At 33.8% G+C, this 24053-nt stretch overlaps 1 protein-coding gene across 1 annotated transcript; it reads left to right on the plus strand.

Moving 5' to 3' along the window:
- The first annotated feature begins 12477 nt into the window (after nt 1-12477).
- On the plus strand, nt 12478-23706 carry LOC108903214. The gene is made up of 9 exons (XM_018705313.2): nt 12478-12608; nt 12741-12967; nt 13209-13422; nt 13504-13554; nt 16221-16450; nt 16568-16781; nt 21640-21875; nt 21927-22140; nt 22793-23706. The coding sequence occupies exons 1-9, from the start codon at nt 12601-12603 to the stop codon at nt 22932-22934; spliced, it is 1536 nt and encodes a 511-aa protein (XP_018560829.1). The 5' UTR covers nt 12478-12600; the 3' UTR covers nt 22935-23706.
- Nucleotides 23707-24053: the final 347 nt, after the last annotated feature.

Here is a 24053-nt window from a genome sequence, read left to right on the forward strand (position 1 = left end):
ATCAATTTCTTGTACAATAAGTTTCTTAATTAGCACAAAAAAATGTGAAAAAGTTCCTTTAAGAGATAATTTATAATGCAAGATATGCATGGAAAAAATTCTTTGTAAAAAATTAATATAGTCCTCCACTGTTTAGAAAAAAACTGCCAGAATAAGCTCATCCAACAATTGTTAACTTATAACACTTGTTCGTACCTTTATTATTAACTGTGATTGGTGTAATTTTTCACGAGATTCTATTCATTCAATCAGCGGTCGCATTATCTCGAGCGTAGGCATAACGGTTTGTTACTGTTCATTGTAAACAAACACTGGTAACGCCAAGATTTGGGGATTATTCGTTACCAGAATCAGTGTGGAAGCTGGAATTTAGGGGGGGGGCAGCTTAAAAGCTACAGCACTTAGGCCCCATTGGGCCCCTTGTACTTCCTTCCGTTAGATTAATCCACCTGAGCCGCTAACCAACCCATTACAGAAAAAAAGGTGATGACGTTGCTGTTCAGGGGGATCTCTCTAATATAGGCCATAGAAGGCCAACGTTCTCCCAAAACGGATTGTCTTCGTGACGAGACGGCAGTGCATTCGCATAGCGCATGTTGTACTGTCTCGTCTTCCTGTTCACAACTCCTACAAAGAGGTGTTTTACACTTCCTCATGTTGTGAAGGTGCTTCCTTAGCCAGCAGTGTCCAGTTTGAATACCTGTCGCTAGGTGAAAATTTAACTTAAGGATTTTCCACTGATCAGCATAGTGAGGTCATCTGCATAAGCGATGGTATAGACGCCTATTTCCGAGTTGAGGTGGCATAGGAGACTGTCTAGAACTAGGTTCCATAACAGTGGTGATAAAACACCTCCTTGCGGGCAGCTCCATGCAACAATTCCTCTCGCGGAGGTATTCCCCACACTGATTTGTATAGTTCTTTTAGTGAGCATATTCGATATCCATCTACATATGGTAGGAGAAACTCCTCTCTCCATAAGAGCTGAGTTCATTTTTGAGAGGGTCGTTTTGTCAAACGCCCCTTCTATATCAATAAATACCCCCAGGGTATACCACCAGTCGACCTGGTGACTATGCGCTATTAGCTTGTCTCAAGATTTTTATTTATATTGTAGTTTTAGTTTTTTTCCATGCTTATTGGTATTTATTTATTGAATTTTAAAAACACCCTGTAAATCTCACCCAAAAACAAGTCAGAAAAATCTATTTCATTTTTATTTACCATCTAAGGCAAATGATGTTTACATAAAACCACATAATATTTAATAGAATATTGCATGTGACACATTGAACAACTCCTAATTATATTCGCTCCTCCCGAGGGAGGTCCAAAGCACTGTTTCCGTAATTAGAATGTATGCTGCGAGGAAAAACACACTGGCAAACCCGGACCCGAATTGCTGCCGGTCCTGCGAGGATTGCGACCATTTGGCGGGGCTACAAATGAGTCGGCAACCGAATTAACATTAAAAGTCACACTAGGGAGCGGCATTATGAGCAAATATACTACGCGTCCTGCTGCTTGTTCGACAATTTTATTTTTTAAGTCTCGAGTAAATGAGACAACAGAGTTATAATATCCCACCAGAAAAGTCATATTTTTCGACCAGAGTTAGGTTATTGTCTGCTGTTATACTTAGTTGTGGCCTAAATTTAGTTTTTGCTCTACTTATTTGGGTATTTTAGGTAATTCATTGTTTATATTACATTATTTATTTTCAACTTATTTTTCATAAAAATAACCCCGCGATCGATAAAAGGGTTATGAAGTTATTCATTAAATTAGTTTTATTTTTGACAACTTTGAAGAGCTGTAGCTCAAAGACCAAAAAGTTTTTATTTAACTTTTTTTTTCGTATTTATTTATCGTCGTGAATATGCAGTCAAACGTTGTCGATGAAATTTGCGGACACTCTATATATTGAGTCCCTTAGTGAAAGTTTATATTGTATGCATATTTAAACATAACAAATGCTAATTTATATGTGAAGTTATCCTAGATTATTCCAGAGTCTAAATGTATTAAGATGTAAGAATTTTAGATTGTATCTTGGAGAAAAATACAATAAAATATCAGAAACAAACTGAAAAATTTTAAAATACTTATATACTATATTATACAGGGTCGGAAAGTCCCCATGGTTCATCGGCCGTTACGTGAGAGCGATAAAGTAAGTCATAGAAATCCGTGCGATAGAGAAGGATGGCTATAATGAAGGCGTCTCATAGTCACCGCCCGTTTCGCTCTTCCACAAATAAGATCCACTTTCACTTGTAATTCAGCGACCGGTGGTCAACTCTGATTTCGTCGTTTGGCTTTTCTTTAATAGATGTCACTACTTATACAATTTCGACTTCGGTATTCCGATATGTTAATACCATCCGTTAACAGAGGGCAGCACAAGTACAGTAGCTAGTAGATACCTCTGTTTGTAAATCTAGTGACCTTGTTTCCCCTATTGAAAAATTATTCAAATGGAGTATAGTGCTCAGCTGCATTTAAAGTTCATTTAGTTGTCATTTAAGTATACTTTTTAAAATGACTTAAAAATCCCAAGAAATAAAGCAAAATTCCCTATTTCCCCAATTCCAAAAAAATCTATAGATCTGGCATCACTCTTTCTAGGGCTGCGCCTCACCATAGACAAATTGTGCTGGGGACTTTCCGAACCTGTATATCAAAAACTCACACTTCTAAATACCGTAAAATCTTTTTAAAAATCTCTAGAAATATATGGATCATGATGTGAAAATAATCCATTGTGGGCAAGACAAGTACGGTGAAAACATCAAAATATGTATATTGAAATGTCTGAAAACACTTTAAAATCCTCAAAATGCCTCGCAAACTTAAAAATTTTTGGGATAGGTACATACTAAAAAAATTTTAAAAAAACACATGGAGATACTTCGAACTATAATGAAAAACCTGTAAATACATCTTTAAATACTTCTGAAAACCTGAAAATACTTTGAAAACCTCTAAATTCATCGAAATATCTCAAAAATCGAACTATATGGTTAAAATTATTATTTACAATTATTTTTTAGACACCCTGTATAAATTAGTGAAAACTCAACCTGTGTAGAAAGTTACACCTACCACGTCATTGTAAATATTACTCCCATAATCCCATCAACTGTGTAGCTATCCAACCAACAAAGAAAACAATAACGCAATTCTATTTTATCACTTTTTCGTTTGAACTAGTCAGTTTCTAGAAGAGCAACCAACATCTTTCAATTATTTGTAATAGTTACCTTGGCCATCATTCGTCAATGCTGTGTACAATTCTCAATTAAGAAGTCGTCAAATAAGACTCTCACTAGTCGTGAGGACAAGTTCAAGCAATTTCTTTTGTATCAATATCTAAAAAATTATACTAGCTGCACCATTCAAAAACCTTGTGATCACCTGAACGGGACAGACAATTTAAATGCAAGTCGCCCGTCGATACCATTGCATTCGATTTATTTTCAATGCGACACCGCCCGAATGAAGCCAATCAAGTACAATGAAAACAAAAACAGATTACATCGACTTGTTTTCGTCCGTTATTACGATTTCATTAACTTGAAACGCAAACGAGATGACTTTTTGTTTGTTCGGGGAATTAGCAGGGAAACGTTGGGGTTGAACCGAAAGTCAAACATAAAATTAAATTTTTTGTAGCGCTCCGTACAGGGTGCCCCCCAAAAAGACAACGGAGAGTGCTGCATAGAATGGACAATAATAAAAATAATGATGGTCTTGGTAAAGACCTAAAAAATAAACAAATATATATTAAATTAAGCAAACTCAAGTAAAAAAACAGCTCCTGTAAAAGAAGTAGTACTTCATATGCAGGAATAGAGCTCGCGTTTGAAATATAGGCTGTCCCCAATTGTTCAAAATAAAAGAATCAAAATAAAAAAATCTTTTATCTTTAGAACTCAAGTCAGGAAACTCTGAGTAACTTCGAATCCGTCTACTGACTCCCCCAAAAGTTCAAGCGTACACCTGAAGAATCCGTTTCGCAACCAGACTGGACCAGAGAGGATCAGAGAGCGAGCGGTCTTTGTTTTCCGTCGACCGTGCTCCGGAATATCGCTACTGGGAGATCGATTGGGTCGGAGGGCCACACCTCAGGAGCGGAGGAGCGGCACAGTTTGTTTATAGCACGATTCGACCTTCCGGAACGTCGATTTGTCTGTTTGTCATGCGTTTTAAGGGAGTTTTTCATTGACCACACATAACCACAACTTTAATGGCCTCCAATAACACTGCGCTAAAAACAATCGAGAATAGGTCTCTAACTGTTAATACAAATAGAAAGAATAGATTAATTCTAATACATAGCATTATTTAATTTTCAACTGTAATAACAATTCTATATTGGGTCAGCACCTAAATATGTTTACATTATAAAACATCAAATATTATTTAAATACCTCCAAATAAAAGAAGACTTAATTGAATATATTCAGAAGTTTTCTTATTCTTAAGCTTCATTTAATTGTATTTGATTATTCAAAATTATATCATTATTAAGATTTTAATACAACTAGCATAAGTATTTACCAACTTTCTATAGATCAGTGATATCCGTGTGAGTTTGGTTGCCTAAATTCAGGGTTGAGGTTGAAATAACTGATTTTTGACAACGAAAGAACGAAAAAGAGTGACTACCAACACAAGGAGAACGAACTCGTTGCAAACAAATATCTTACCAAATTAGAGTGAGTTAGTGTCCCATATGGAGGGGTGGAAGCTTTATTTAATTCTTAAAAAAGATTGCAATATTTTATTGATTTCTAGGTTAGTTTATTTCTATTATCCTTAAAATAAAATTAGTTGTTTGCTTACTTCACCCGTATCCATCATGCTACATTCACTTCGGTGTAGGGAAACTAGCGAAGCTAGTGGTAAAAACTATACAGGGTAGCCCATCGAAAACGTACCGCAAGGCATTAAGTACAGGGTAGTAATGAACTTTTCGGCAAAATCCAAAAACAGGTAAAGTTTGCTTCTGGGGGGACAACTTTTGGCGCAAAAAGCATAGCAAAATCTTCAACCCCCTAAGTGGGGGTGCCATCCCCCAAATTTTTTTAAATGGGAATGGGGGTCAAGTGGGGGGTCATTAGAAAGGGCTTTTAATTCTCTATACATCGATTCTTACTTTTTGAAAATCGATCCATTATTTTAGAAAATATGCAGCTTTGAAAATACGAACAATATTTTTGACGAGAAATGCGAAAATCGATTTAATTTTACTTCAAAACTTACGGTATTAGCTTGGTAAATTCCTTCAAAAGAATTCGCTGTTTTTTTTCTGATTTGCGAATTCTTTAGCCTGATTTTGGTGAGCAAAAAATTGTCCGCTTTTTGTTTCGTATTTAGATAGGCCACAAGAAGTTGCTAGATAACTGTCTTGTGACTTGTAGTTGAAGAGTACCAATACTGCCGAGTCTTTTAAATTGATTAATTATGGTGTACTCAATTCCAGAAAGAGTAGAAATTATTGAGCTTTTTTTCAAAAACAATGAATGCGGAAATCGGGTCGCCGAACTGTTCAACCAACGGCATCCTGAGAAACATGCGTCTGGAAAAATTGTTCGCGAATTGGTGGCCAAATTTCGCGAAACTGGCTCCGTTCATAACAAAAAGAGGCAGGTTGAAAATCCGGTACTAAATGAACCTACGGAAATAGCGGTATTGGGGCAAGTGGCAATGGATAGTACGCTGAGTACAATGCAATTGGCTACTGCGACAGGAGTGAGTCGTACAAGTGTCCAACGAATATTAAAAAAATACAAATTCCATCCTTATAAGATTCGGCTAGTGCAAGAGCTAAATGAAGACGATTTTGATCGTCGTTTGCAATTTTGCGAAATAATGACTGAACGAGCGATAAACGATAATTTCCTCTTTAATGTGTGTTTTTCGGACGAGTGTACGTTCTTCTTGAATGGTTTAGTGAATCGCCATAATTGTCGTTACTGGGCTGATACCAATCCAAGGATTTTCCATGAGACACACTCCCAACACCCCCAGAAGTTGAATGTATGGGCAGGTATTTTTGGAAATTCCATTGTAGGTCCTTTTTTCCTTCCTGGAAATTTGACAGGCGATATGTACTTGGATTTACTACAAAATGTCATCGACCCAGCTCTAACAAATATCATAGAGGACGACCCTGCTTACAATGAACACGAACTGATTTTCCAGCAAGACGGAGCTCCTCCACATTACTCGCTCAATGTGCGCAATTACCTAAATGAGACGTTTCCAGGACGCTGGATAGGACGAAGAGGTGCAATTGAGTGGCCCCCTCGGTCACCCGACTTAAATCCTTTAGATTTCTTTCTCTGGGGGCACATTAAAAGCAAAGTTTACAGCACTCCACCTGATACCTTGGAAGATCTGCGAGGACGAATCATTAATGTATGTCGCGAAGTAACACCGCAAGTGCTCCAGAATGTTCGACAACGGTTTGAAGACAACCTGTATCATTGTATGCAAGTTGGCGGACAACATTTTCAGCATTTACTTGACTAATACCGTAAGTTTTGAAGTAAAATTAAATCGATTTTCGCATTTCTCGTCAAAAATATTGTTCGTATTTTCAAAGCTGCATATTTTCTAAAATAATGAATCGATTTTCAAAAAGTAAGAATCGATGTATAGAGAATTAAAAGCCCTTTCTAATGACCCCCCACTTGACCCCCATTCCCATTTGAAAAAATTTAGGGGATAGCACCCCCACTTAGGGGGTTGAAGATTTTGGTATGCTTTTTGAGCCAAAAGTTGTCCCCCTCAGAAACAAATTTGACCTGTTTTTGGATTTTGCCGAAAAGTTCTTTACTACCCTGTAATGCCTTGCGGTACGTTTTCGATGGGCTACCCTGTATATAATTTGTACGATTACATTGACGAGTTTTGTCAATTTTCCCGTATGAGTTCGATCTCCTTGCTAGTCTCCCTGCAATGAAATACAATTTATGAAAAACCAGGGACATGTCGAAAAGTTTGAATATCAGAGTTATCTGAAGTATTATATGAACATAATGAAAACTGCAAAAGGCAGATATAAGCATGGTAGATGTATTCTTCATTAAAAAAAATAGGTGTATTATTTTATTGAATTATGGTTTAACTGACTTAGATTAAGTATTTATAGCGTTTTATCGTTAACACAATTTTTATTTTTTTATGTAAACCATTTCTTGGATTACCCTTTTATTATAATTAGGTTCTTTAGTTAAAATTTTAAATTCATTAAAATTTAAAGAATAATTTTTTCATTCGCATGACACGAAATGCTGTAGAACATTTTTTTGGGTAGTAATTCCCTTTTAGTCTATTTTCTAAAATTTGTGGTGTCATACCAATATTTTGGCTGTTACAGTTCTTACATGGGATTTGATAAACTTGAGCATTTTTTGATAAGAGTTTTGCGTTTTAATGGTGCAAATAATTATTTAATTGAATATAATATTTATGGGCAAAGATAAAGATAATATATAGATAAAGTTTGTCAGTATATACAATACATACTCAATTTGTAGTTGTTTCGTTTTTTTTCCTTATTTTAAATACATTATAAAAGGAAACCATTATTTGTTTGAATATTTTATTTTTACAAAATTTGAAGGGCAAGACAAAAGAACAAGTTGCATGAACTTTCTGCTAAATTAAAAATAACTGGCAACACTACCAAATTCATGGGACTTAAAATATTCAATAAATAATTGTAAGACGGAGTATGACAGAAACTGTCTTTAAAGGGCTAAACGAATTTTTAAAAGAAATATTGTTATTCACTAATCGAATATATTAGTTTTAGTTAGATATTAGATTTAAGTTTCTATGACTATTCCTATACAAAAGTATCTTACTGTCACAAAAGGAAAATAAGTAAATAAATATAAATATCAGGCTTCTATCACAGCCTATTTAGGACCAATACCGAAGCGACCCACCAATTTTCCATCCATGCGAGTCTCCATCCGCGCGAATACAAGCATCTGAGCAGGGGGTTCACCCGCAACCGGATCAAATTCCGAACACAATGACTGAGTGAGTTCCTGGTGCGACGAGGCGTCACAAAGGGTGTACAATGGTCGTCAAGAGGGCGCCGCGTGTGATGGGGTTACGTTAGTCCCGGTAAATTTCCATGGCGAAAATTTACCACCTCCTCCAGTTCCAATACTGATTGTCATTTATTACCTTATTTTTGTTTTATTTTTGTTCATAAGAGCATACGAACAGACAAACAGATAACAATTATTATCAATAAGAATTTAGTTGTTGCTACGGCATTTAAAGTCAACTATAATACACATTTTTTCATATAGGATGTCCCAGTGAGTGAATAAAAATGAGACAAAAAGTTAATATGAACATAGCCGAAGAAATGCCTCTTAATGGACTACAGTCCGATAAGTTGCTTTTTTTTTGTTTCATAAATATCCCGGAAAACTTTTTTTACTATAAAAACGTAAAAACGATTGATTGTGAATTGTGGAGGATCTCTGCAGACTGAAAACGATGCGTAGTCTGCTATGCGCTCTTACAATTTCCGTTCCTTATACAGTGTAGGAAAGTACCGATGGTCTATCAGAAGTTACGTGACAGCGATAAAGTAAGCCATAGAAATCCATGTGATAGACAAGGATGGCTATAATGAAGGCGTTTAATAGTCAACGCCCATTTCGCCCTTCCACAAATAAGAAGTGGATCTTGTTTGTGGAACGGCGAAACGGGCGGTGACAAAGAGAAGCCTTCATTATAGCCATCCTTCTCTATTGCATGGATTTCTATGGCTTACTTTATCGCTCTCACGGAACTTCAGATAGACCATCGGTACTTTCCTACCCTGTATATGCTGTGCTAAAAATTTAAAGTAATATTTAGTCAGGCGCTTCTGAATAAAATGTTTTTATTTAGAATCATCCATACACCCATAAAATAATATTTTCTACAACTTTTTCACGCGAATTTGATGCATGTTGTTTATATTTTTTTTGTGATAGGCAAGTACTTGAAATATTTTATATATCTTTTGTGCCATAAAATAATATTAATGTTATATGCTGATATTTCATTAATTAGTTACGTTCTTAGAAAAAATTTCGACAAGCAACTGATTAGTTTCTACGATATAATACTTATATACGTATGCACAAGATAATGCAGTGTTCCAAAAAAACATCATCTACTACCTGTAAAATAACTTTACAAGAAAAATATTTAAAGTAACAGCGGCTTCTAATAATTTTCCAGTTATAGAAACTATACCTAGTTATAATTTCATCAATTAGTTCATTAATATCTAACGTATACAGAGTGTGGCGTGTATAATCTATAAAAATTAAACTACAGCTTCCTGATGATATTTATAATAGAAAAGAATACGAAAAAGTTCTATCTTTGCGTTTTTTTTTGTAAATTAAGGTTCATTTATTCAACGAAAATGAAGGCCGACCTTGTGGGAAATGTTTTTATGCGACCCGAGATGCAACCTTATAATTTAAGTCGGTATAATCTAATACTAGTAATACTAAAAGAAGGTTAGGTTACATTGTCAAAAAATCTGTGCAGTCAACTGATTTTGTATTTGTATTGAATTAATTATTCACTCAATTATTAAATATTAAGCATCGTCCATCGACCCATCAGTGTTAAAAAGTGAAAGATTTCAGACAAAAGTTTTTATTTTGTAATTCCACGATAGTGAGTGTAATTTTTATAAAGAAGTAAAAAATAAGAATAGCGTGCGATTACATTAAAAACGATATTCTTATTTCTTACTTTGCTTAGTTTGTGCACAAACTAGTTTTACAACGAACCAAGAAAACAATGCATTTACTATTTCCGAAAGTGTCGATATGGTGTTAGAGTATGGTGCAGCCGGAGAAAATGCGCTCGCGGCGATAAGGTTGTACCGGGAATGATGGCCACAACGTCACCCCCCAAGTGTAAATACAATCCTACAGTGAGTTCAGCAGCTGCCAGATAAGTGTTATCCTCGAGACGGACGCGGTCAGCAAGTGAATCTCAATGTTGAAGATGCAGTGTTGGAAAATCTTGACGAAGACCCCACAATTAGTACTCGACGACTCGCACAGCAAGTAGAAACCTCATCTCGTACCATACATCGCATCTTAAGGCGCCAGCTGTTGCACCCCTATCATCTGCAACCAGTTCAATAGATTTTACCCACGGATTGTGACCAACAAATGAGTTTTTGCAGATGGTTTTTAAAATTGGGTGCGTCGGTGCCATGCATCCGCACTAATGGGGATCAATTTCAACATTTTCTCTAGAAATTGTAAGTTTTATTTCATTTTGTTCCATATTTTAATGAAGTTTGTTTAATACACGCAGTTGGCAACTACAGATGCTTACGGATGTGGTTTTGTTTGCAAACTCTTGCAGTAACAACAATGCATTTAAGATAGTAGTTACTATTAATTACGAAAAGAAACGCAAAAATAGAACTTTTTCATATAAGACTTTTCTATTACCTACGAATATCGTTAGGAGGCTGTAGTTTAATTTTTATAGATTATACACGCCACACCCTGTACTCTGGATAACAGCTAGGGCTCAAATTATTTGAAACCGTGAAATATCATATCATGCGAGGTCAATATGAATCCATTTCATGTTGTGCAAATGCTTGTATTGTTTCATAATAAATGACAGGGGTGGTTTATGCAATTACCGATATTGATTTCTGCAGCATAACAAAATAATCCACTTAGTGATGGATCCGCTGATTGTAGCGGAAATGAAGTAACTACAAAAACGGAATATGCGTACAGGGAATCCAGTTAACAATGTGACATACTTCAAGAATGGCTACGTTAGGTTTAATTAACAAATTTACTTACTTAAAAAGTTATCCACCGAAAAAAAAAACTAAATATGAAAAGTAAAGGAGTTAATATTTTAAAAAGATTATTCAGCAAGCAGTTTTGTCCTTTTTGCAAAGTCCAAATGGTGCAATTCCTGGGCACTCGCCCAGGATATGCAGAAAAGTTACATCCGCCAAGTGTTTCGGATCCTTTCCTAGCAAGTTCATCTACTTTCTCATTTTCGTCAACGCCTTTGTGTTCTGGCACCCAACACAATCTAACTGAATCAGTGGTAGCGTATAACCTCTACGTACATTCTCTGTTAAGGGCCCCATATTCTTTAAATAGTGTTTTCCGCAAAGACAAATAATTTCAAACATTTAATAACTGAATAATCTAAAGCTTATCAAATAATAGGAATGTTATGTCATGCCATCTGGGTATTTTCAAAGATGCCGCAGTAAAACGAATAAACAGGTGCAAAAAGCGATCAAACCATCAAGGTTTTAGATACTGAAATCTACGAAAATACTAACTTTTTTATATATAATTCCACATGTAAATATTCTTATAACATTTACTTGCTTAGTCCTACATATAAAATTGTTTACTTTTATTTATAAGTACGTGAAAATAATTCTTAAAATGTGGGGTTAGAATAACAGCAAACGCATGTTTTACAAACGCTTTTTTTTTAGTTATTATTTTATTTGAGTAAATTTAAATGGTAACAATGAATAAACAAAACATCAAGGATTTCATTTTTGTGCTTACTTGTACTTTTAAAGATTTCAGTACCTAAAAACGCCAGAAATTTCACTATTTCTCGGCCGGGAATATGGCCACCTTAAACACGCCATCGAAGCGTGATTACTACTTGAAATAGAGGGGAAAATCTCCCCAGAACATAGCTAGGTGCCTAGGTGGTGAGCTGCAAGAGCTATTGGAACGTAGAGCCCGTTTAATTTTTTAGGACAAATTTTTGGTTTTTGAAAATTTGTGCGATTTATTGAAATTTTATTTCGTTTACAATAAATGCAAGCAATGGAACGTCTGTATTATAGAGCAACTATACAAACTTGAAGTTTATTACATGTACTCGCCAAATTACAATCTATAACTGTATGGCACTCGGGTGGAGAAGTCTAAGACTTTGAAGATAGTAGAAATCGAGACAATTATACAAGAAGATCTTGATTAACAATTTAATAGACTATTTAACTATGTAGAAAATATGTTCACGCATACAATTCATGATTTTAATAAAAGTTTCATAATATCCAAGATAATTTCCGTACTTAATCCTAGTTATTTTGTGAGGTGTACGATTTTTTTTACATGGTAATGTAAAATTATCGATAGGAACACTCTATGGGAGCTAAAGATAAGAAAGGTGGTATTAATAGTTCTTAGCATTAGGAGGTGCTTTAACACTTTTTTAAATTCATACACACTTCAAAATGAAAAATGACCCAATTAATTAATAAATGTCAATTTTCAGTTGCGTAGATATAAGTATTAATTATTAACATTAGGTTAATCCTCCGAAAAAATAAAAGTAATATCTATACTCCTGATAAAACGATTGTTTATCTTTTGCATAGGTAGGTACTATAACTGATTCTAGGAGTAAGTATTATAAATAATTTTGTCGAATTGTATAGATATTTAATTACAACTCCTCCTTGCTCATATACATATTGCACCGACAATTGATTTACGTCAAAAGTTTGGCAAAAAATACAGGTGTTTCAACATGGACGCGTAAGTGCTAGAACAATTTATTAATATAATTTTTATGTCAACAAAACATAAACATTTAATTTTTGAAATTTTAAATCCTGTCGTGTCATCAAAAACAAAACTTCCAAAAAATCATTTTTCTTTTAATTTTAGAGCAAACACTATGAGGAGCAACTACATGCGCAACGACGAGTTCTTCATGGCTATTGCCTATCTGGCCGCGAAAAGAAGCAAGGATCCCACCACTCAAGTCGGCGCCTGTATCGTCAACGAAGATGGCATCGTGGTTGGCGTTGGTCACAACCATATGCCCCATGACTCTGACGAATTTCCATGGGCAAGAGATTCCAAAGATATACAACTGAACAAGTATCTGTACGGTCAGTATATTCACTAACATTTTCAACCCTATAATATTTGTAAGTCTCTGAAGATACCAGACCAATAGCAAAACGTGCACGTACAGTCAACGACGTAAGCAGCATTAAATCCTCGGTTAGACTAATTCTAATGTAATTAATTTGGTTCCAATATTTAGATAGGTCAAATGGACCTGTTGCAGTTTTCCGCTTTTGAAATTTCGTGTTGTTGAACAGGGCGTTAATAATGATCTCTTTTCAGTGTGCCACGCTGGACTAACTGCCATACTAAACAAAAATTCTGCAGATGTGCGGGGTTGCACCATGTATCTGACTCTATTTCCAAGTTGCGAGTCTGGCAAAGTCATGGCTCAGGCCGGTATCAAGGAAATTGTTTACTTGACCAACAAATATACAGAGTGGGAAGAAACTGATGCAGCAATAAAGATGTTTGAAAAGACAGGTGTCAAATTTAGGTAGTAATAAATTTTAAAATAACAAGACAGTGTGTTCCTTAACTTTAAGCAATTATTTTTCGTACCATCTTTCTGTTATAGGCAATTTGTACCAAATAATCAGGAAAAAATTGAAATTAATTTCAAGGATATCATTTCAAACACCATGAACTGACAAGCTACGGCGGCGGAAAATAACATGAGCCAAAGGAAAAAACTATTTATTCTTATTATTTACTATACTTAAAAAATCATGTTACAAATTTTGAAATAAAGAATATGCATATAATTTTTTTTCTACCATCTCAATCAAGCAACCTGCTGCCAACAAATTTTCCTTCTTCAACTTGATTATTTAAGCTAATCATCCTGACATAAGTACATCATGCGTTGGCAACAAGGATGACGTTATGATACATATGTTTTGATAAATATAATTCCATTAATAAGACTATATAAAAGTTTGTACAATTGTTTGCTAAAATGCACACATATTTTCAATATCGAGAAAAGGAGTAATCAAGATATAAATTATCAAAACTGATACCGGCAAAGTAAATATTTATCTTTTTCCGTTTAAAAACTGGTGCGAATTATTTTTATGTCTTACCTACAGTATGTTCCAAGGTCATCTCTCATCACAAACACAACATACATAAGACTAATAATAGACAGTACATAATTAAGAAAAATGTTAGAAAGTTACCAGATAGGTACCGACAAAAATAATATTGAAGACGAACAAATGGCCAGAACAAATACCAATCGCAAAAAACGACACACATATGTGATGCAAGAAGGGGGTAAGTGATTTGTAACTACCAGTAGCACGGTAGTAGGATAAATGATTTTAATTTAAAGTTCAATTTCTGTTAAGTCCACAGATTCCATACTCGCACCAGACAAAATGAGTACATTTTTAAACTTATGTTTGCAGAAATATAATTTAAAAACATTGACTTATCCCCTTCTTACACAAGAGTCTTCAATTGAAGTGCGTGATATTATAACGCGTGTTTTTTACTTGTCTGCATTTTTCAATGTGCGATTTTTGATTAGACAAAAATAGTTTAATTAACATAACCCTTAACTAATTCTTTTGGTACTACGGTTTCTTCAATTATTTCTTTAATATTTTTTATGGGTGGAAAAATACCAGTAAACGAAAAAAAACAAAAATAAATAACTAGAAAGAATCAAGTGCTTGTGACATCACAGATGCTCTGCGGAAAATGTAAAAACGAGTTATAAATTAAATATAACTGAATGAGCTCATTCTTGATATCTACTCGGATATCTATAAATACTACGCCCTTATCGTAATACACTGTTGTCAAATTAATATCACAGCAGAGTAACGTTTTTGACATTTCAATGGATGCCATACATACACTTCGCCAGGGCGTCATAGCGTATATATCAGAGTTTTAGAGAGGTTATTTACTTACCTCGGGGATTTTATAATTCGAATGCAATACGAAAAAATAAAAAAATAATATCTATAACCCGATAAAATGATTATCTGATGTAGATTTATCGGAAACCGTTCTTTCTCATAAAAATATTGTAGTGAGGCGAAGACGGGTGATTTTAGTTCAAAGGTGACAAAAAAAGCTGACATTTTTTTTAAACATGCAGAGGTAAGAATCAAATAGTAATTTATATGTCAAAAATGAAGTGTCATAAGTTGATTTTTGTTCGAATAATGAAGTATTTCTTTTAAAGCCATATAAGTACTTATATACAAATAGTGCTACTATGAATGTTTGAAGTTTATACAATGTATGTTTACTTTTAAAAATACCTAACTTTTGCAACCTACAACTATACATACTGTCATAAAAAATAATAAGATAGCAAAATAATATACTGAATTGAATTTCCGAGTGAATTTCTGTAGACAAATAACACTTTAAATATTTTTTACCATAGGCAGATAAAAAAGAATTCATAACACAGACAACACACATAATTTCCTGTAGAGAGGTATTATTTTAACTATGATATTGACTATTAATTTAACTATAGTTACAAAAGTATATCGACAAAGTAATAGGTATTCAAAACACATGTATTACTTCAAATATTTGTTTTTGAAAATTAACCGATATAACAATGTAAGTCAAAAGACAACCATACCAAACTATCTAGATTTATTTATACCTATACTGTTTTATGTCAAGTTTTTATGTCTCGATATCTAAATTATCTATTAAGCTTTTGATAAGGATAGCGTCTGAAATTATTTATTGCGACACTGTTTACCTTTTCGAAGATAAAAATAAAAATTATAGAACAATGTTGTTTCCACCTGAATCATAAGGCCTCAGTACTCGCTCGTGACGTTACTTGAGTGGTGACAGATATATCATTCGATAGAGAATTCAACCAATTAAAAAAACGATATGTAGGTATCAAAATCGAGAATTGAACATTCGCACTCTTTATATTTTTAGTCCAGTCAAATGAATCTACAATTCCACCTGATGAATAATTATCCATCCAACTTCAAATTGCAATCTTGTTTAAATTACGCGATATATTATAATAAACACATACCTATCTATCACACAAAATTATATTTATACTTTACAATTAATACTATAACAGTTGCCGAGAATATTGATTAGAAAATAGAATAAGAAAATTAAGTCAACAACAATCTGCGCAACGATCAATTATCCTTAGATAACTCGTTAGAGAATGATTACGACTAAACTACTAATAGTGACGTCAGTGGGAGATGTCGCGGAAGATGTAAGCCCTTACCTCGACATTTATATTACAGATGATAATAAAAATATACTTTCTTTTCCCAGAGAAACAAATTCCATCAGGGAGAACTACATGGACCGGGAGGACTTCTTCATGGCCATCGCTTTCTTGGCCTCCCAAAGAAGCAAAGACCCGATCACTCAAGTAGGTGCCTGTATAGTCAACGAACACGGTGTAGTTGTTAGCGTGGGTCACAACCAGATGCCCAAAGATTCCGATGACTTCCCCTGGGCTAGGAACTCGACCGAAATAAAAGGAAATAAGTACCCATATGGTCAGTATCTTAAATTTGTTCACCTTTTGTCAGCAAGATAATATTTTGGTTTACTATCTGACAGTTTAGGTTGTTCAAGTTAGATTTAGTTTGTTATCAACAATAATCTCTTTTCAGTATGCCACGCGGGACTGACGGCCATACTGAACAAAAATTCAGCGGATGTGAGAGGCTGTACAATGTACGTTACTCTGTTTCCAAGTTCCGAAACTGCCAAGATCATAAGCCAGGCGGGAATCAAAGAAGTTGTCTATTTGTCCGACAAGTATGAAAGCTACGAAGACACTGAAATCGCTAAATATATATTTAAAATGACAGGAGTGATGTGCAGGTACCTACTTACTTGCTTTTTTTTTTCTTTTTTGTTTTCTAAGTTACAATTTTATGAACTGTCTGGTAAGATACGTTTTTTTCAGGCACTTTGTTCCAAAATGTCAAGACAAAATCGTGATCGATTTTCCAGAGATAATTTCAAACATTATGTGTTAAAAATTGCCTCAGCGCAAAATAATATACACCTGTACAAAAACAGTGGTTGTAATTTGAAACGATAATTTTATTCTTGTTTTTATGTTTTACTCACTGAAGAAACAAGATTCTGTTTAATAAACATATATGTAAAAAAATATTTTATATAAAAATATTTGCACTTTTGGAATTAATTATGTAGATATTATTACATATACATATATCATAAAGGATTTGCCGGTGAACTGGCAAATACTTAATATATTAATATACGAGTGTTAGTAGCAACTAATACAGGGTGTTGGAATACAATTAAAAAGTAGGTATATCATCATGAAACAATGATCATAAAAAAAACTATGATGTTTGTCTTCATGTAAAAATAAATGTTTTTACACATTACCTAAACGCGACACTAAGGAAAGTAGCCTATGTATTTGCTTCACAAATTACCCAAATAACAGAAGTATAAAAAAGCTATAAACAGCGCAAAAATCAAATCCACAAAAGATAAAAGGCAATTACCTTCCTGAAATTGCTTACTCATTTATTTACATAGACAAGATAAAGTCAATGCCATGCGATTAGGGGGCAGTATTATTAGATAGATATTCTAGTTTAATCATTGATATACCTAGACCGAGACCTGAACATTATAAACTGCATAGAACAAATGACTTCAAATTAAGTGTCTAAATAGAAATTCACTCTACAGGGTGTTCGGAAACTAACCCGACAAACGAATGCAGCAATATATGACATAAATCGTCTTATTCAAAAATGTGCCCTAAGAACTCTTTGAAGATGGCCCCTAGACAGGGTTCATAGTTCAACAGTAATAAAGAATTCCCTGACTTTTCCAAGTTTTCCCTGACATAAAAAAAATCCAGGTCACTTATAGTTCATTTTTACCTCGATTTTTACATACTAACTGGTTTATGCATTAAATTTTTTCTCGACTAGACTCCATAATCTTTTTTATACCCTAAGAACCTCTTATAATGGTTTCAAAATCACAAATAGTTTTCTCTTTCAAGAACCCAGGGCAGGCTTTCACAAAATTTCCAGTTGCAAACATCAAATTCCCTGACATTCATGAATATTTTTAAAATTCCCTGACTATTCCCTGTTTTTTATGAAGAATAACAAATTCCCTGACTTTTTCGGTATTCCCGGTTTTCCCGGACGCTACGAACAGACATTGATTTTTTGTTCAGATCAATGTTTATATAGAAGAATCAAATTTAGGTTATGTGTTTATTCTTATACGGACAGCCTTTTAATGTAAAAATAATCTTTTAATTGTAACCATAAGCGTCACATTTAGGAGGGTCAGCAGATATGTCTAATTATTATATTGAAGAGGTACTCTTGTGGTTATGCGAGAAAATCTATTTAAACTGTTACAAAATTACAAATTAATTCCCAATATTTAGTAGTTGGCTTTGCAAAACAAATAAAGTAAAATTCTATTAAAAAACTTGAAATTTTGTAACTATCGTGCAAGAAAACACAAACATATCAACCTAAGTTTGATCCTTCTGAATAGATAGCGAAGAAAAAAGAGTGTCAAAGGGTCACCCTCGAAGAGTCATATCGCCCTTAGGAAGCATTTTTGGATAAGACGCTTATCATATCGATATGAAATCATCCACAGAATAGAATTTGCTGTCTTCGTTTGTCGGTTTAGTTTCCGGACACCCTGTATTAAGTAAATGTTAAAATATTTAATAACCAATTTTTTAATAGACAACATTCATTTGGTATTAAAAGTGGCTTATCAACAGTAAACAGGTTGTTCTCTCAATGTAGAATAAATAGGATGTTACATATGTACCTGACTATCTTGCAATTAACTCGTAAAAGAATCCTAATAGATAATATCAATCCAATGTTACTAGAACGTTCTTATCATCACACTTCTATTTGCTTGTAAATACTTAATTTCGTGTCCGTATCTAATGTTATTTATTAATGCCTATAGCTATAAAATGAGGCAATTTAGACGCGCTATAGAGTGCCCTGTGTGCCTCCATCATATATAAAAAGACTGTAACAGATAGTAAGTCTCGGGAAATCTATTTCTAATAAACGTGTAAATAGTTTATTCAAGTCCTTATTGGATTACGTACTGGTTGATTTGACGTTATAACTGTCAATGTTAAGATATTTCTTTAAAAATCTTGAATAATTATGCAGACTTATTTCTGGAGAATAAATCGTTGTAGGTAAGTATACTAATATAGCTCCTACAGATTTTTCCAATGCTAATTTGATTGCAAAGCAAAGTTCTTTTTGCCCACAATCAAGATTTGACCTAACAAAGTGAAGGGACAAGTGTTTTAGGTAACATTCTTTAGATTTCGTGATCCCCCGAGTGATTTCCTCATCACAAAACAAAGAACTTTATAAGAAGTATATATGAATTTGTCAAAACGACGTTGTAGTGTCAACATTATTAACCCTGCCTAAATAAGTACTATCCATCTTACAGAGTTTTTACAAATTATTACAATCCACGTAACCGCTGAACTTAGGCAACCAACATTGCAGGGCTGGTACTGCCAATCACCAATATTCGTTTATAATGAACATTCACAAATCGTTACGTTTCGAGGTAATGCGATAGCTGATTGGCTAAGTAAATCTAGTGAAAAATTATACCAATCACCAGACGGTGAAACAGAATGTTGTATTTTCATGTACATAGTCTTGATTTTATTGTTTTAATAATTTTTAATTTTACCGAAATTTAATTGCCAACGTGAAGGAAATAAAGTTACTGTTCCAAACAAAATTACTGGTTACGTGGCTTGTGATTGTGATTTATGAAGACTCTGTATAAGCATAAAATGCGAGTAACATTGTTTTTACGGGTACTTCAAGGAAATAGAATAACATTTTTTTATATTAATGTGAAGCGAGAAATTATTTTTTTTTTACTACAACGCATACTCGGAATGATGCAAATATCATTAAGAAAATGCAGAAACAAGAAAGGTCCAAATTGGAACACTATGGGACATCTAAATTTGCTCTATAGACTTTTGAAAGCAGTCCATAGTATTTGACTACTTAGTACGGTTTTACAAATAAAATCTGAGTAAATTCACGCCACACAGGATTTTTTAAAATCACATTCTTTTCATATTGACAGTCATTAATAAGTGCATTAATGATTCCACAAATTGAGATAGTACCTGTTCAAAAATGGTTGCAGGTAGGTATAACCGATAAAAGTGCAATGAGTCTATTATAATACACCTACATATATTGTATAACTGATTGATTATTACGGCGCAGTTCTATTTAAATACTGATTTTAGTATAAAATAAGCACTATCATCACATACTAATTACATCTGATTCTGATTAATTATACTACAATCAGATATGGCAGATATATAAACAGATATACAAGGTAGGTATGTAGGCAATTCTGAAATAATGTAGGCCACTAATTGCAAAATTATCAGTAAGCATAATACCTAATATGAATTGCGTAACAAAGTGGAAGAGTTAAAATCGCAAATATTTTTGTTAAACTGCTAATTTTTCAAGCACAACCAAAAATATACAACTGAATATCACACTTTCTTAGAAAAGATGTTTGAACAAAGCTTGTTTTTTAAACACGTTTATCTCTTATTTTACTAAATATTTAATTGCTACCTACTTGGCAAGGCATCTCCTGAAGTTTTATTATAATAATACTAATAATTACCTCCATGTTTAAACACTAAGTTGTAAATGTAATTCTCTTACAATTAAATTTAACTAGTAATAATATATTTTCATTGCCCTCTTTATTGGTGTTACGTGGTAACAAAAAAAATGTTATTAACAAAATGTAATAATCAAAGTTATTACAATTTACTACACCGAAAACGACGATGACACACAGTATATGGATAGGTAAAGGTCGGCAAACTAAATATTCGAAAACAGGTAGATTATCAATATTGGTGCACAGCACTTTTACTGTTTACGACGAAATAATTACTAAATATTTGTTCAATATAAATTGTTTACATTTTTTTAGAAGGGAACACCGAGGCTTTAACACACTTCAATATGTACCTTTAACGTGTTAAAGGCCCAGTAATTAATATAAATTTTAGAAAAGGTGGGCTTTGCAAAAAACATACCAGTTGCAGGACCGTGTTGACAACTTCCTTATTGGAAACTTGTCCGACTTCGATAAGCCCTATTAGGACCGCAAATTTGAGACTATCGTTCATAGCCATTCTCACCACTTCTTCGGGGTGTTTTATATCACTAAGAGGGGGTTTAGTTAAATCCGCCATCTCGTACGGTTCTCTTTCCACTAATTCACACACAAACACAATTAATGAGCACTACAACTACACAAAACACGGGAAAATTTCCATAACATGAACGTAGCGCGTACTGCTCTCTGCCATGTTGGAAAATGACAGCCGGTTGTCGCTTATCACGCAGGGTTTTTCTTTTCTTCGCCGCGAAGGGCTGCACTGGGTTTTCTGGTGACGTTTAACAGCTGATCGGCTGTGCCAGGGTCAATTTATAACCTCAAAATTGCAGATCTGTTTTAATTTCCCAGTTTAAAATGAACACACCTCCACAAAAAAGGTAAACGTTTCATTAAACACTCTTTTAAATGTATCCATTTCATGTTATTTATTTTGAGAAATTGCTTCTAGATATTTTGTAAGACTATACAGATTTTTTTTTGTTTATAGGGGAAGGAATGCAAAACGAGAGGGATACCTGGACTGGCAAGAATATTTCATGGCCACAGCTTTTCTGGCTGCCAAGAGAAGCAAGGATCCAGTAACTCAAGTTGGTGCGTGTATCGTAAACGAATACAACGTGATTGTTGGTATTGGATATAATGGAATGCCCAAGGGTTGCAATGACGATGAATTTCCCTGGTCAAAGGATTGCAGTGATCCACTAGACAATAAATCATTTTATGGTAAGTTTTTTAGGGCTATATATGTTTCACGATTACGTCACATCTTTTTAGTGTGTCACGCGGAAGTGAATGCCATACTTAACAAGAATTGCGCAGATGTGAAAAACTGTACTCTATATGTTGCTCTGTTTCCCTGCAATGAATGTGCTAAGGTCATTATTCAATCGGGAATAAAAGAAGTCGTTTATATGTCTGACAAGCATGCTCATAAGAATCATACCGTTGCCTCTAAAAGGATGTTTGACGCAGTGGGAATCAAATATAGGTAAGTCGACTGATACTAAAAGTTTGTGACGTCCTAGTTCTTCGTGGGTCACACTGTATATAAAATCATTTATTTTTTACTCAAGTCATCAATAAAATAACATTTTGTTGTTTAATTATTATTTTAAACTAACATTTTTATTATGTATATAGTGCTTAAAACATTAACAAAGATATCAAATTTGTTTAGTTTTTTTATTTTTTTTGTAATTTATGGTTGGTGACAGTGACTACAACCAAACAAGTCCAAGAAGGTATTGACACTTACCCACAAATTTTGACATTTGTGGGCCGTCAGGATCCAGGGGGCAGTGCAATCGATGCCATCAGATCTAAGAAATAACGCATGTATCATTATTATTTATTACATATAATACCTAATTTTATTACCATAACAGTTTAAGTAACTATGTGCCTCTTTTTAAGGCATAATTTCTTATATGTGATGATGTTGATCGTGCCGCCCCCTGGCTGCGGACGACCCAACTTTCCTTAAAACTGTAGACATTGTCAACGATTAGACGGACCTTTTTGTCCTGTATATCGAATGACCTATAACCTCTCAAGTCTACCTCAAAGTGAACGGCTGATTTAACAACCAAAAATCAATGTTTACTTTTCTCAAATTTTCTACTCATGATTTAACTTTTCAGACAGTTCATACCAAAGAACAAGAAAATCGTAATCGATTTCATGGAAATCAACTGGGACAACATGAGTCAGTTACCAGATACACCAATAAAAAATGGCTCGAGCAGTGATATCAATGGTGATGATGTGAAAAGAAAATTATAACCGTTATGGTTATTTTAACAATTTTACAAATCAATTTTTATAACTTGATGGAGAGGTTTAATCTCATCATTTTAACGAATAACTCCCAGGAAGATTTTATTGCAGAGAAAGTTTTACAAATAAATAAAAGTTCATAAAGTATGTATAAATGTAATTCATATTTTTTTTACCATCTTATTGAACTTTTTTGTTTCTCAGAAACATATCCCTGTTTTGATGCTCCTGGGAAGAATTTTCATTTGTAAGACTTTTTCTAGTTAGAATTTTTTTATAGAGGGTGACCCATTTCAGATCTAACCAGGTTTTTTTTTTAAGGCAGAACACAAATGTAGCTTTAAACAAAACGCCATATGTTATTTTTACTAATCAAGACCTACCATAACGTTTTTTTGTAGCTAAAATTTAAGAAATTATATTACTATTTATTTTATACCTACATCGGAATATTGAAATTGTTAAATAATGTAATCTTCGAAAGAAATATCTTCTTGTTGCTCTAATATCACCCTTGACAAAGATTTATATGCAAATAGCTGTGATAGATAGGACATTTCTATTTCTGCATTTTACTTTAGGATTTCAAGTGACGTTCTTGCAATTGGAATTAATAAATGTTATAATCTTTCCGAAGTCAGTTGAGCATGTAAAAAACGCCTGGCAATAAAATTTAATGAGTTTCATAAGCGTCCCTAAAAGTTCTGATAAAGGCACAAAATTATAATTTGTATATAATGTGCAGAAAATTTCTATTATACATTTAATTGACCAACAACATATTAATTATTTATGTCCTCAAACAATTTTATTATATTGGTGGTAAATTTAGTTTTGTTGCGTTTCAAAAGGTCTAAAATTAAAATTACCTGAATCACACCAAATTCCGCATTGCTGTACTGCACTGCTGGGCAATTTGTCGACCACATATCAACGGCTAAGATTTATTGCCCAGTGGCTCAATGTAACTGTATTTGATTTCGTTTGCCCGTGCTCGCATTCTTCAACTGGGCGTATACATTTCTACCACCTCCACGTTTAGTTCGACCAGACCTGTATATGGGTATGGCTAAATAAATATGGGAACAAGTTTTTCAAATATTTCAAGTTACTGCGTCAGCGACC

The sequence above is a fragment of the Anoplophora glabripennis genome, unplaced genomic scaffold, assembly GCF_000390285.2.
Source record: "Anoplophora glabripennis isolate ALB-LARVAE unplaced genomic scaffold, Agla_2.0 scaffold40, whole genome shotgun sequence".
In the NCBI taxonomy this organism is placed as follows: Eukaryota; Metazoa; Arthropoda; class Insecta; order Coleoptera; family Cerambycidae; genus Anoplophora; species Anoplophora glabripennis.

What these genes read in the sequence shown, in the direction of transcription:
- LOC108903214 (XM_018705313.2), top strand. An exon ending in ATGACAGGAGTGATGTGCAG is followed by an intron (nt 16,782 to 21,639) that starts GTACCTACTTAC and finishes TTTTGTTTATAG; the next exon opens with GGGAAGGAATGCAAAACGAG. An exon ending in AGACAATAAATCATTTTATG is followed by an intron (nt 21,876 to 21,926) that starts GTAAGTTTTTTA and finishes ACATCTTTTTAG; the next exon opens with TGTGTCACGCGGAAGTGAAT.